Raw genomic sequence first — 14286 nt, forward strand, 5'->3', positions numbered from 1 at the left:
GGTTTTCATTTTTATAACTTTATATTTATAACTTTCTTTATTAAAATATCACATCTGATAAGTTCGACATTCGCAATACTGATTTTCTTAATTCTCAACTGAAATCTATATATCAAATAATTATGTTAAGACGTCTATGCGTGTCTCATCAGACAATCAAATTAAATATTATACAAAGTGCCGGTTAAAATGATGATACGACACGATTCTCCGACCTTCATCAAAGAACAACTCAATATTCGAACACGCCGAGGACGATGACGAGCATGACAAACCGCGATAGACACCGAGAAAACTGTTTGCCATATAAAACTATTTCATTTCAATCAAACTTCATATCTGATCTATTTGCAGCGGGCGCGTTATGCATTTCAAAATTGGAAATCCTATAACTGCAAAGTCTGACTAATTTTGTCAAAACAAGAATGAGAAGGAAGAATGTGCATACTGTTTCTTTTATATATGCTATCTCATTCTTATTTATACAATCTTATTCCAAGGAACACGCAAAAGTCAATAAAAAACTAAATAACTTTATTTTCATTTTTGACGTTAATAAATAAATTTTACAACAAAAAAAATCATCATTTTTTTATTTTCTCTCGAATTGATATATATTTCTTGGGACTTTTTTTAATTTAACAAAATTTGACAAAAAAAAGATAAAGAACTCGAACTCGATCTTATAAAATCTCTATTCAAAACGAGTCCACGATCCGTTGTAACTTTGATAGAAATACGACTAATTTATATCTTAATTATACCTGCAACTATCTTGGTAAAGAGACACGATACGTCCAGACGGTACGTCGCGCGTCCGATCAAGCGGCGCGTGTCTTTTTTCCGCGGAGCGATTGTCCCGGCATCTCTCGCGCGAGGACGACTGGTCCTGTTCGATGACGAGTAATCTTGAGACTCTAAGGACCACACAGAGACAGAAGAGCGGACGAATTCCGAGGAATGCTCGCGAGGAGCAACACCCCCGCGGCGATTCCACTGACGAGAAGGAGGCACGGGACACTATCGCGGTCGGATTTGCGGCTGATCGCACCCGCGGTCCAGAGACGTGCGGAACAGCTGCTGAGACTGCGGCTGCGGCTGCGGGCATCTCATGGCTCCTTCATCGCCATTGGGTGAAGGGAGTGCAAAATCGAGAGATCATCGACTTCCACTTCTTGAGATCCCTTTCCCTCTCTTTCTCTCTCTCTTTTTGTCTCTCGCTTTTCACGATCCCCTTCTCCCTTGCGCTCCCGTTCCCTCTCTCGCTCGACAGTGCCAGTTCGCCGTTTAACTCTCCGTCCTTCCTTCGTCCTCTTCGTCCCAGAACGATTCGACCTCCTCCGTCCTGAATCGTTCATGCGCGCGAGAGCGTCTCCTCTCGCGTATTATACCTGTTGCCCGTCTTTCGCAATCCGGGTATCCCCGCGAGGTTTGTGAAACCTCGTTGCGATTTACGTGGATGCGATTGCATGTCGTATAGATTGGTATCGGGGGAGAGTGAGAGCTTTTTTTTTCTCTACACCGAGCTATTCTCGGACTTGTCTAGCTGCGCTAACACGCGTTAAACGTATAGTGTGTTATTATGACACTTGGAACGTGACGATCTATTGCTATTACCATGTCAAACGACATAAACGTCAAACTACATTCTTAATTTATAGTTTATGATTATAGCATCAGGAATAAATGTGATAATAAAATAGCTATCAGAAATTGATGTGTCTTTCAGAAGAGTAAATGGACACATCATATCATTTTATTTTAAAAACGGATAAAACGAAGAAAGAATTTTAATTTGAATATAAGACATTTAATTCTTAGTTGTAAAATTTCTAAAAACTTTTAATTTACAAAAGAAATTAAATACGAGAGAAATTCTTCAGAATTGTGATATTTTTATCTCTCTCGGTATGCATTTTTGAATTTATTATCATTACTTTGTCAAATAACATAAACGTCAAGATAATATTCTGGATTTATACGAATTTATTATTTCAGAAGTAAATAAATATATATTATTTTTAAAAAATGATTAAACTAAAGAGAAGATTCTAATCTAAATGTAAGCTGCTGTTCGATTGCTACCACGATTTTGCTAAAATATTTAAAATATTAGCTAGATACAAATCTGAATGTTGTTGAATATCGTTATAAAAATAATTATGTAGTAAGAGTGTGTTCAGATTCCTCGAGTGCTTCTCTGGTATCGTGTCATCTTTGTTTAACATTCGGTTAAATAATGAAGATGTAGTGATATTTGGCACTCGGATGGAAATCTGAACATAGCTTAGCAGGATGCTCAAACTGGTTACTAGAATGTCAAAACTTTTTGCTTATATTGTACTTGAATTTCCTGCATAATTATTTTAACAATTCAAGAAAATTACTTTCAGATTTGTATCAAAATTTTTAAATACTTCAATAAAATCGTTTTGCGATACATATAAAACTTGTAAAAATTTTTACAGAAAGAAATTAAATAAAAAGGAAATTTTTCAAAGCTGTACTATTTCTATTTTTTTTCAGTATACATTTTACCAGGTATACAAAAAATCGTAATATCAGCAAAAGTGCATGGCATTAAGACCTCCCTTAGAGAAACATCGCTCAAATGCTTTCTTTCAGCAGCTTCGCAAATGATTTCGTAACGATGATGAAGTGAATATCTGGTGCTGACCGAATCTCACTGAGCTTGAGACATGTCGGCACGGCGCGGCGAGCTATCAGACGGGACGAGACGACGAGACTCTGGAGAACAAACAGCGCGACCTTTTCGCGGCGCGTGACGCCGCGCCAGGAAAGAGAATGCGCATACAGCCGTGTACCCCGTGGCACGCGCAGGTGGAATTCAGATGGTGGGTGTGTCGCGGGTGCATACTGCATATATACCTCGTCCGAGATATCTCCCAACTGCTGACGATCCTCCGTCTCGAGTCTCTCCTCGATCTCCTCGCGGCTCCTCACCACCGTCTCATTCAGCTCCTTTTGCACGATATTACCGCCATTTCCGGTCACAGTACCACCTGCCGCCGGCCGCCAGTCGACCTCCTGCGGTTGATCCCCGGTCGTGCGTCTCTAAACACCGGTTCGCGAACCAGTTAAAAGTACGTTTCCTTACGCGGGCGCGTAATACTACAAAGCAAGCCGATTCTGATACGCAAATGTATGCAGAATCAATAAACAATGGACGCGTGTCGAAAAATAAGAAAGAAAAAAATTCTGCCGACTGTTACTCGTTTCGTCCTCCATCTCATAAAAATTATTACGAGACGACTAGCAATATGCAATCTGGGATTTTGTTGATTATTATAAGGGGAGGCAGAAATGTTAGAAAAATATGAGGTATAAGAATTTAGTATTATTACTAAATAGAATAGATTTTAAGAGATCGTGATTATTTGTGTCATTTATGTTTATTGTATATTATACATGGAAATAACGATCTTGCTAAAGTATCTAAAAATTTAGCTAGCTATAGATCTGAAAATAATTTTGTTGGACTATGAAAATAAATTTTTAGTTGCTGGCCCAACAAAATTATTTTCAGATTTGTATGCTTATTTTTAGATATTTCAGCAAATCCGTTCTTTCCGTGTATTAAATTTATCTTGAGCCATTTATATTTTCTAAATTCTTTGAAATCTCATTCTAGAGAATGAAAATTGAGTCTTAAAATAGAGTAGCTCAATTTTCAATCTTTGATTTGACTCTTCAGAGTGATTCTAAAAGTCTTAGAGAATATATTAACAAACGGATATTTGACAAACGTGCGAACCTCCTGAGTCGTATGTTCCTGTTGCTCGACGTCTTCGGTTGTGTTTGTGGTAACAAGGGGTCCAGAATCGACGACGACCTCTCCGTCTTCGAGGACAACCTGTCGCTTCACTCTCGTCTCGATTTGCCGCGTGGTGGTAATCTCCTTTTTCTTGCGGGTCTCCCATTCTTCTGAAAGACGGAAGCGGGCATTCTTTCAGCTTCACTCGCAATACCGGCATTGTTTCGCAAAACTAATTTCTCGGTCCCGAACAAACGGACATAAAACGCGGATGATGAGTCGATGATGGCACAGGGAGAGGTGCCTTTATGCCTCTGTCGACATTACTGTCAACTATTGCGCTTTTGCAAGCACTTCTGGCACGCCGAAGGAGCGAGATAACAGTTATATACCTCGAGTAAACAGTTACTTTTGTGATCGCGATATTTGTCAAATAAAAAAAATGGAAAGACTGACAGAAAAGATTCTTTTTCAAAATGCTCAATTTACAGTATCTAATCTTTTGTTGTTGAGTGATAAGATGAAGATTTGGCAGATATAAATTCACTTAGATACTAAAACTTTTAGATCATACATCTCTTGTAGTACCTTAGTCTCTTTCGAGTTTTATTGTTAGCGCATCTCGAAAATACGCTCTTGGAAATTCAAAGAAGATATTCTAGCAAAATTAATAATATTTTATAAGTAGACTGATAGTATATAGAATATTTATTTCACATTTATCATTCAGAATATTTAATGTTCTTTTTTCTACTCTTTTGATTATGATGAATTATAACAGTATTAATAGCGGCAGTCTTAATAAATTTTCAGTGCACGCTAGCAATATAAATGGCCTATAGATTACTGTTTTCGTTTGTAGATTAATATTTTTGTTCGAGGAATTTACCTTCTTTGATTAATGCCACGGAGTTCTCAGGGTCAACCTGAAAAAGGAAACAATATGTATGTAAATCCGCCTACGAGCGAGACCATCGAAGATGCGATTCCTTTCGGCTAAGGACATTCTGGGGAAGTTACGTATCATGAGAAGTACATCTACCGCAAATAACTTCGCCTTAACCGCTTTCTTACTCCATGTTACACGCGACTAAACTTCTGACCGACACCCAGCAGATTCTGATCCGACAGGAATGTTAATGCGGAGTAAGATCATTTGCAAGAACGACTCTGATGAATAAATGCGTGAATGATTTGCATTGTGTCCAACACAATTATATGAATTATAACAATTCAAGAATAATTAATCAGAAATATTTAACGTGCTGAAGAATTTAAGGTTGTACGAAAATATTATTGAGAAGAGCCATTAATTGTATACAGAAATTTATCAAGTAATAAATTGACAAATTTTTATCTATCGAAGCGTGAAATAATTTATTCAATAAATATCGATCAATCTATCATTCGCCAAATCTATCCTTTATTCATTTTTTATTCAATTTCTGTGTTAATTTCTTAGATTTATTTTTAACAGTTTTTCACTCTCTTTCTCTCTCCTTCTCTCTGTTGTTCTATTTAAATTTACTATACAATCAACAATTAAAATATCACATGTCTTTATACTAATTGTTGTTTGTTTTTACTATATAATTATATAGTTTGGATCAGCATGATTAAAAAGTTCTAAAAAATAAAAAAAATTTTATAAAAAAGGACATAATTGCAAGGACAGCATAACAAAAGTCAAATACAGAGAAAAAAAGTTTTTGAATAAAATATTAGTATCTATAAGAAAATAATTTTGGTTCAAATAAACCGGAACAGACCAGCAAAATTAAATAATTCATTATTTTATCAATATTTCATATAGAATATTTAGAGTCGAAACGTCTACTTATGTAATTATATATTGCTTTTAGAAAAATTTTTATTACTCATTGTCTACATCACTAACTCTCAATTGTCCTTATTATTCCAGTACTTATTCGTATATTAGAGTTTTTCGAATATAGGAAATGTAGGCGCGAGAATGTGAACTCTGAAGGAGAAACGCGTGAGTATCTGAGAAAATGCATTCTGAAGAGGTCGGAGGAAATGTTACTCACGAGAATAGAAGAGTGGGTATTCGCTGGTGGACGGGCCTCGTATCGGCGTGTCGAAATCACCTCCATCATTCGATCATGTCTGCTATGTGGTCCTGATGTTCCTGTTGGATTATTCAGTCGTTGCAAGGAAGAATTCAGCTAACAGACCATGAGCAATAATGTTTCTTCTCGCGCTCTGTTACAATCGGAATAATAATTAATTTATATAAAAAATATCCAAAAACTGAAAATAAAGATACTATTGAAATGAACTTTTCGGTCAACAATATCTTTTTCAATTAAACGATATCACTTTTATTTTAATCAAAGTAAGCGTGAAATATTTTGAATTGAGAAAGAAGAAAATTTCAAGAGAGAATAAAAAAAATTGTTTACACTCTTGATGGCCCAAGCAAGATAAAAAGTCTATCAAACACAACGTAATGTATTTTGACATCAAAATGGCTACAAAATAATTAAAAACTACTTTTCTTTCAATCACGATTCATTTTAACATCATTTCGACGTTAAAATGAATCGCGATCTATTAAATTATTCTGCTTGGAAATCATCTTATTGTAACATTAAAGATCTTTGAGAAAATTAAATTTAATATTACACTTTATGCGTCAGATCTGAGAGTGACGCTAAGAACACCATGGTTCCTTTGATAATACGGGATTTGATTCAAGATATTAGTCCTGCCGCCGCGAGCGCGCCATCCCTCTTCTCATTCTTCCGCTACGTCGACGCACATATGAGGAACACGCAGCTCACGGAGGTGTAATAATTCATCGGGAAGCTCTCTCAGTAAAGAAAGAAGCCGAAGGCCGCGGTGGCACGCGGGTCTGTGGTCGCGATCACCTCGCGATATAGTACGCGTGATATGATATCGAGATGGTTAAAGACACCATGTACGGCCGGTTACTCTATGCCCTACATCAATGGCGTAAGTGACTTCTCTCACAAGCATTCATGAATCCTTGATCGCAGAGCTCGCGCGGATTGAGCTGTCTGTTCATCCGAAAAGACGCGCAATTGAGAAACAATTAATTTCTCGCTGCGGCTCTTGAGATAATAATTCCACATAAACTGCAAAAATTAAATACTAGCAGTAGAATGAACGGATTATTCTTTTATTGGCATTAAGAATAACACAAAATACTAGACGAATAGTTGAATATTATAATTCTCTGGAACAGAAAAATGTAAAAGTTTACACAAGATTTTTTTCTGATTACAATTAATACTGTAATTAGAGTATAATATGGAAAGAACGATTTTTGCTGAGAAATATCTAAAAATTTAAACATAGGTATAGATCTAAAAATAATGTTGTTGAACCATTAAAATAATTATATAGAAAACGCAAGCATGCTGCAAACAGTTTTAACATTCTAGCAATTAGCTTGAACGTTTTAAAATTATTTTGATAGTCCAACGAAATTATTTTCAGATCTGTATGTAGTTCAATATTTCAGCAGAAGTTCTTTTTGTGTAATAAGTGCCAGTATATACAGATTATGTATTATTGCTATAACATTTCAAGTTCCAACTATGTTAGGTATTAAGCACTCAATTTGACTGTCTCAGTTGTCGCTTCATTTCGAAAAGTTTCACGAATGGAGCAATTTAATCCATTTCAAAAAGAGCTTTGCCTACGCCTCTGAACATTTGCGTCCTTGCGGTTGGAATTACGCACGCGTTCTCCCCACCTCAGAATCTGAACAGGTATGTATAAGTATTTAAACTTTTTCTATCTTTTAGAATCTATGGTCGTAAAGTGTGGTTTTAAAACGACTATACATTAAATGTGTTTAATGTGATTTTTAAGTACTTTATAGAAGTCTGCGGTATATACATAGTCCACTCGTATAATTTCTTAATGACTTAACTCATTTAATACTCATTTGTTAATTACAAGTTCTTCAATTACAAGTTTATTTTATTGTTTAATAATGTAAGAGGAAATTTAAAAAATTTTAATAAGCAAATCAATTTTTGCAATTAATAAATTAAATTTTGCAATAAATACTTCAACGTGCTCATATGCATGTGTAAAAATTATTTCATAAGCATGTTTAAAAATTAACGTTCCTTTGTTTCTCTGCTTTCTTGCCATCTCAATGGAGGTCGTAAACGCGTCAATAAACATATCTCATGAATAGATCTAAAAGGACAAGTATGCACTTTGCATTGACAACACACTTCTTTGGTAATCCGCCATACAACCATGTTAGTCTCACCTTATTGGATATGTGTGTGACGTCAGAGATGCGTCAGCGTGTAAAAGCGAATAACTCGAAAAGTCCATGACATTTTACGCACTTTGTCTTGGCAGGATAAACTTGTGAGAGTAACGGTAAAAAATTCATTTAACATAATCATCCTTAATAGTAATAGATCATCATACAGTAATATCATTAAATGGGTCATTATTATATTCTTAATAGAAAATAATAATTTTTCTATCTATAATTGTCAATAGATTCACGTTTTTTTACGAAAATAGATTAAATAATTGATGCAGCAGAGTTCTTGATATAATATATAAATTAAAATATAAACATAATTCTCAGAATTTTATTCATAATTTCATGATATTCACGGAATTCGAACAGAGAGAGTTTTTATCCAACTTTTCATTAATTTTTGACTGTACTAAACCTAAAATTTTATCATACAGAGTTAATCTGTTTAATAAAAATTTATTCTTAAATTATTTACAAGCTTTAAAGTAAACAAAATCCCAAAAAAATACATATTACTTGTCAAATAAATTCATGATTAAGACTCATACGCCTGCATTTCTTCGAAAAGCTACATCGACAAGATTTCACTAACGTTTCATTAATTTTGACCGTTTTTGCAGCCCTGATCGCTGCATCAACGCAACACGAACAACGGAAGATTTGAATTAATCGACATTGGCGAAACTCTTTTCGTTAAATAGATCGAGATAAAGTGCACGCGGGATGTTTGAATCATGGCCGGCTCGCCGCGCCGCATCGTGTCGTCGCGGTGATTTCAACGCGCGGCGGGACGCGTGAAAATCAGCGATTTAAGCGAGAGCGGTTAACTACATTTACATTCCCGTAGCATCTTTTATGCCTTATTACGTCAACACATACTCTCTAAAATTCTTAAAGTGCATCTCACTTTGAAGAGTGAAATCTCACTTTCAAAGATCTCACTCTTCACCAAGCTGGCTCAATTTCGACTGTTTAGAATGAGGTTCCGCTCCAAAACATTTAAACAATTATAGTCATTGTAAAACATAACGTATATAAGATATATGACATACAAAAAAGGGCCTAACTTACTTCTTATACTCTAAATTCTTTTGAATCTCATTCTAAAGAATGAAAATTGAAACAGAGTGGCTCAATTTTCAGTCTTTAAGAGTAAGATTTCAGAGTGACAATTCAGTTTAAAAGTGTACGCGCGGTGACCCTAACAACAAGTGGACAGCGAACACGTGACCTCGTCAAGGACGTCGCCATTTTGGTTGAAAACGTGAAGCGGGCTCGTTCGATCGCGCTCGAATCCATTTTAGGATCGCGCGACACTGAGAATCTATCAGCGAGAACGAACACCTTGGCTTTCACGCCAAATATAGTTTGTGGTCGATCACTCACGCGGCGATCGATCGTTATCAGCGAACGATCGCGGGAAAACGCAATTCGAAATCGATAAACGTGTTAATCAAACGCTCGAATAATTGTCGTGTACCGAGAAGATTCTCATCGCTCCTGCCGCGCACGACTCGTTATGTAAGAGACTGACAATGCCACTCGCGTAATATCCTCGACGAGGAAAAGCCGTTCGCCGATGCGTCGACCGATCCTTTCTCGGAAATGCGAAATGCACACGCGTTTATCAGCGTCACGCATAAAAGAGAGATCGGAGCGTATAGGATGTTAGAACACAAAGTGAAATTTTTAGGAAGAAATGACAGGGTAACGTGAGAGTAAAGAAAGCACGCCGATTGTTTACACTCACTTACACTCCACTCGTTCACGCTTGTTTCCGCGAGTTACGCCCAGGGATCTTTAAGGAAATGAAAATACGATTATGAGATCGATTTTCGAGAGAATTTAAGAAAAATCGACGTTTTCCTCGACGATCAACACTTTCAATGTTGTGAAAAATTAATATTGTCAATCTTGTGTCAACGAAGAGACTGTAAAGACGAACTAAAGTCGTAAGCGCGTTGCTTACGACGCGCGGAACGAAAGTACTCGACGAGACCCGCGTTGCATGCTTTCGCGCCAGCGCTCGCGATACTGTCCAGCCGTCGAGTACTTTCTGACGGATCCACCTGGGGCACCTCAGGCTCGAGTCTAGCAGGTGAGGCGCCCCAGAGTGCGTGGCGAACCGCGCCCGGGACAACTTCTTCCAACGCAACCTCGCCAGAAAGACAAATATAGAATTCGGCGCATCGTGACGGCGAATCTTTTGGATTCATGAATTATGAACTCGCTCGTCTTTCCTGTAGTTTCCTAAAAAGGAACGTCCCATCAGACGCGCATTAAGTGGACCAGCTTGCCCATGAAAGCGCGAATAATAATCGCGAGAGTTGCAGAAGAGGAACACAAACATGTGACTGTGGATAATTTACTCACAAAGTTTCCGCGTACTTCTTGCAATTTTTCTGATAAGCTCTTTTTTAGAATTTCATAACGATAATAAAGGCTGGTCTCATTTTGTAATTTTCATTTTTGTATTTAAAAGAGTATAAAGGCAAGAGTTTTTCTATTATATTATTAATCATAATAATAGACTCGGATTTAATTATTCAGACTCAAGTAGACTCGGATTTAATTATTCAGTTAATTATCATATTATTACGTTACAAGAACTGCTCGAACTACTTAATTGAGGAAATTTTTTATGTGCACAAAAACTTGAATTTATTTTACATCCTTTAAAAGTGTATGAAAAAAGTAAATGTACTATTCCATGTATACCTGTGCTTTAAACTTGCATTAAATATAGTTTGTCTATAGGCAAGTCAATAATTTTCCATTTAACTAATTCTATTCATTATTTTAAAAGAGTTTTCATTTATAAATAATATTAGCACATAATTAGTTTCATATTGTTAATATTTTTATATTTAAATCGCATAAATAAATCCTGCAAAAAATCAGATATTTTCAGCATTTATTCTTTATTCTATTAGCTTTAATCTTAGTGTCTAAGGAAGGAACGTAGGAAAGAATTTTTTACAAACGAAACGGCTTCGCTAGCTTATGCCGAGACTGTCGGAACGAAGCATTGAATAGTAGGAGGTGAGGATCGGTGCGGCGGGGCGAAGCCACTGTAAACAACTGGCATGTACGCGACAACCAAGTACACGCCCGAATGGGCAAACACCGTGTATCTCTACCACGATGGCGTTCGTCCAATCGGAGATATCGCTGCGTGAGAGACGGAGATTAACGTCCTATTAACCCATTAAAGCGCGCGATCGCCTTGAGACCTTTCCGAAGCGCACTCTGTTACGGAATATTTACGCCAACGTCTTTTATTATTTTCAGAATGAGCCGAAACTAAAGAGCGTCGAGTATCTAAAAGCAAAAAAACGTAGCGTGTGCGATTGCAAATATCATACTCGAAAAGTCATATAAACAGAATCGAAAAATCCTTTATGCAAGAATATTAATTATTCTTAATTTATTACCGATATTGCATCACAATAAATGGTAAGAATAAATACGTATGATAGAAAAAAGAAATAGAAAGAGAAAGAGAGAATAGTTATATTTATTCAGCATTTTGAGATCGATTCGTCCTCTCAAGCACATGACATATTATAATGTAGTATAAATTTATATATTATTATAAATAATATATTATAAACAGAAAATAAAAAGTGACTATAAAAGCCTTACAATATTCAAAAATTTGTATGGCGTAGTATGTAAGATTTTGTATCTTGCTTTACTAATCTGATTTTGAAATTGTAATTATAGTGCCGTATAACTTAATTTATGTATTTTAAAAGATAATAAAATTGTATTGTCAAGTAATAAATGTTCTACCTGATATTTTACGGAGCTGACGACGTGGGTCTATTACGGATCAACCCAAATATAAATCTCTTTATCAAAAATATCAAGCAACTCAATTTTCTTTATGTTATATCTGCAAATTTGGATTATTAAACTTACTTTCATCCATTCCTCATTCACGAATTATTTTGATGCTTTGAAATTAATTAGCCTTTTAATTAACATCACTGGTGACCCATATCGAATTTTCCGTTTTATATATTTTACCATTTGATATTTTGGCTAAAAAGAACATAATTATAAAATAATTTTTAATATCATTTTTTGTAATTTTTTAAAATCATTATGAAATACATTGTTTAACATATATAATAAACGCAAACAAAAATATCGTGATTCTCGCGATACGCGCGGTGATATAAAAAAGTCAAAACTTAAAATTGGCACGGAACGTGTTAACATAAATAAGTCTTATACGGTAACTATGTTACATTTTAGCAACTTCAGAGGATTAAAGGCTATCAGATTTACTTACTGTTTTCGTGAATTATAGTGTAAGCTATCCGAAAAAGTTTCATTCGCGCATTTGAGGTGTCCCCGAACAGCGCTGTCGTGATAAGCAAGAAGTATTTTTTGACCGCGTAAATGTATTTTCAGAAATTCATTCTTAGCGAGATCTCTCGAGATCATTAATATGCAAATGCACACACATTCCGGTCGAGCTCCTTATCCGCACATCGGATTCGGCACGTACATAGTGATTCATTCGCGCAATCAAAATACAGGTTCCATCGTGAACCAGCGTATTCTCGCATAGCGAGGTGATGCCGCGCGCAAGGTCAACCTGAAATGGCGACGGCCGATCACTCCCGATGATTAATTAGCAGAGCAAGAGAACATCATTGAAGTCCCCTCTCATTTTTGTAAATCGGTCGAGATTCATCAGACGTCCACACTTGATTACGACAGCACGAGCGAATGAGTCAACGATACACCGATCCGCTCTATTTGTCATCAATAGTACACCGAGATTGTTGCTGTTATTATTAGTTCTTTGAACGCTCAACTATGGTCATTATGCCGGTTTATTTCTCGCGTCACTGAAGATTACGTGATACGTAACAACGTCTCTTTCTGATCGATTGTAAGCCTCGATCTGTAATAGGTATAGTAAAGTCTTTAACCTTTAGCTTTAAGCTTTGAATTGTGATTTTAATTTACTGTAAGCTCTAAATTTTACAATCTCTAATCGCCTTACAGATTATGGCTTAAGGTAGTGCTAGAAATGCTTTCAGGAAAATAAACACAATTTAGCTTCTAGCAGAGCTTAGCAAAAGGTTAAACTTCTTTGGTAAACTTTTTTTCAGAATTTTTTATGTACGCCTTTTCAGAATTTTTAATGTAAATTTTAGAATTTTTTTATAAGTTTCAAAGAACTTTATAACTTTTTAGAAAATTTGTCAGATTTTTTAATACATATTAGATCACTCTTTAGAAATGTTTAAAAAATTTTTAATATATGTGAATTTTAAAACGGTCTCAAATTTTTTAAGATTACTCATTCTATAATTTCTGAAGAAATTTTGTAAAATCTGAAATAGTTAAAAATATTTTTTTAGAAATTGTAAAAGAATGAGGAATCTTAAAATATTAGAAATCTTAAAATATTTCAGAATTCACATATACGAAAAATTTTAAAGAAAGTGTAGACTTTCTTTGTATTTTTAAAATGTAATGAATGTGTTCCAATTCGTATAAAAATTTTAAGGAAAATATTTCAGCAAGGTTGCTATTATATTAGACACCTATTATATTAGATTAGAATTAATCGTGTTTAAATCACTCGTTTTATCTCTGTTTTACTAGAATTGCATTGAAAAATAGAGAAATCTATGCAAGATTAATTGAACTGAATGAGCAGCGTACAGTCAGTAAGTAATCGCTAATATGTATATGCAAAAGTCACGATAATATTGAAACGTGTTCGCTTTATCACATCATTCATATAAATCAACAATAGAAAACCCAACAATCATATGAAAAGTATCTGTTACACACCGTTCTCCCCGTCTATGATCATAATTTTCTCGCTTTCCTTGACGGCAATCTGATTCCGCGCAGCCGCAGCGAATTGTGCAAGTAGATCGAGAAGTTATCGAGACCTTGGGACCAAAACACGTGCATTAATCTCGGCGCTAATGCATAATACGTCTGATATATTCGAGGAAACAGTGTCAATGTCAATATATGCTGAATGCTGTGAGCATGTTAATCTCACCGAGATTTCTGACGAATCTTTAAATTCAGATTAGTGTCATTCACGTGATCATCCCGACTCATCCCGAATATCAGTGGCACGATCTCTTCGTTCAGTGTGTGTGTGTGTGTGTGTGTGTGTGTGTGTGTGTGTGTGTGTGTGTGTGTGTGTGTGTGTGTGTGTGTAGTAGTTACGTTACGTTACGTTACG

The 14286-nt window shown here is 35.6% G+C and overlaps 1 protein-coding gene across 1 annotated transcript in view; it reads right to left on the minus strand.

Annotated features, from left to right (window-relative positions):
- LOC105624126 overlaps positions 1 to 5892 on the minus strand; it is a 15702-nt gene extending 9810 nt beyond the window's left edge. The window contains exons 1-4 of the mRNA XM_012205486.1: positions 5824 to 5892; positions 4665 to 4701; positions 3776 to 3945; positions 2890 to 3075 (exon numbers count right to left, since the gene is read on the minus strand). Coding sequence (XP_012060876.1) covers positions 2890 to 3075; positions 3776 to 3945; positions 4665 to 4701; positions 5824 to 5892 — 462 coding nt within the window. The remainder of the gene's footprint in view (positions 1 to 2889; positions 3076 to 3775; positions 3946 to 4664; positions 4702 to 5823) is intronic.
- Between the last annotated feature and the right edge of the window lie 8394 nt (positions 5893 to 14286).

This window comes from Atta cephalotes (genome assembly GCF_000143395.1).
Source record: "Atta cephalotes unplaced genomic scaffold scaffold00073, whole genome shotgun sequence".
Taxonomy (NCBI): domain Eukaryota; kingdom Metazoa; phylum Arthropoda; class Insecta; order Hymenoptera; family Formicidae; genus Atta; species Atta cephalotes.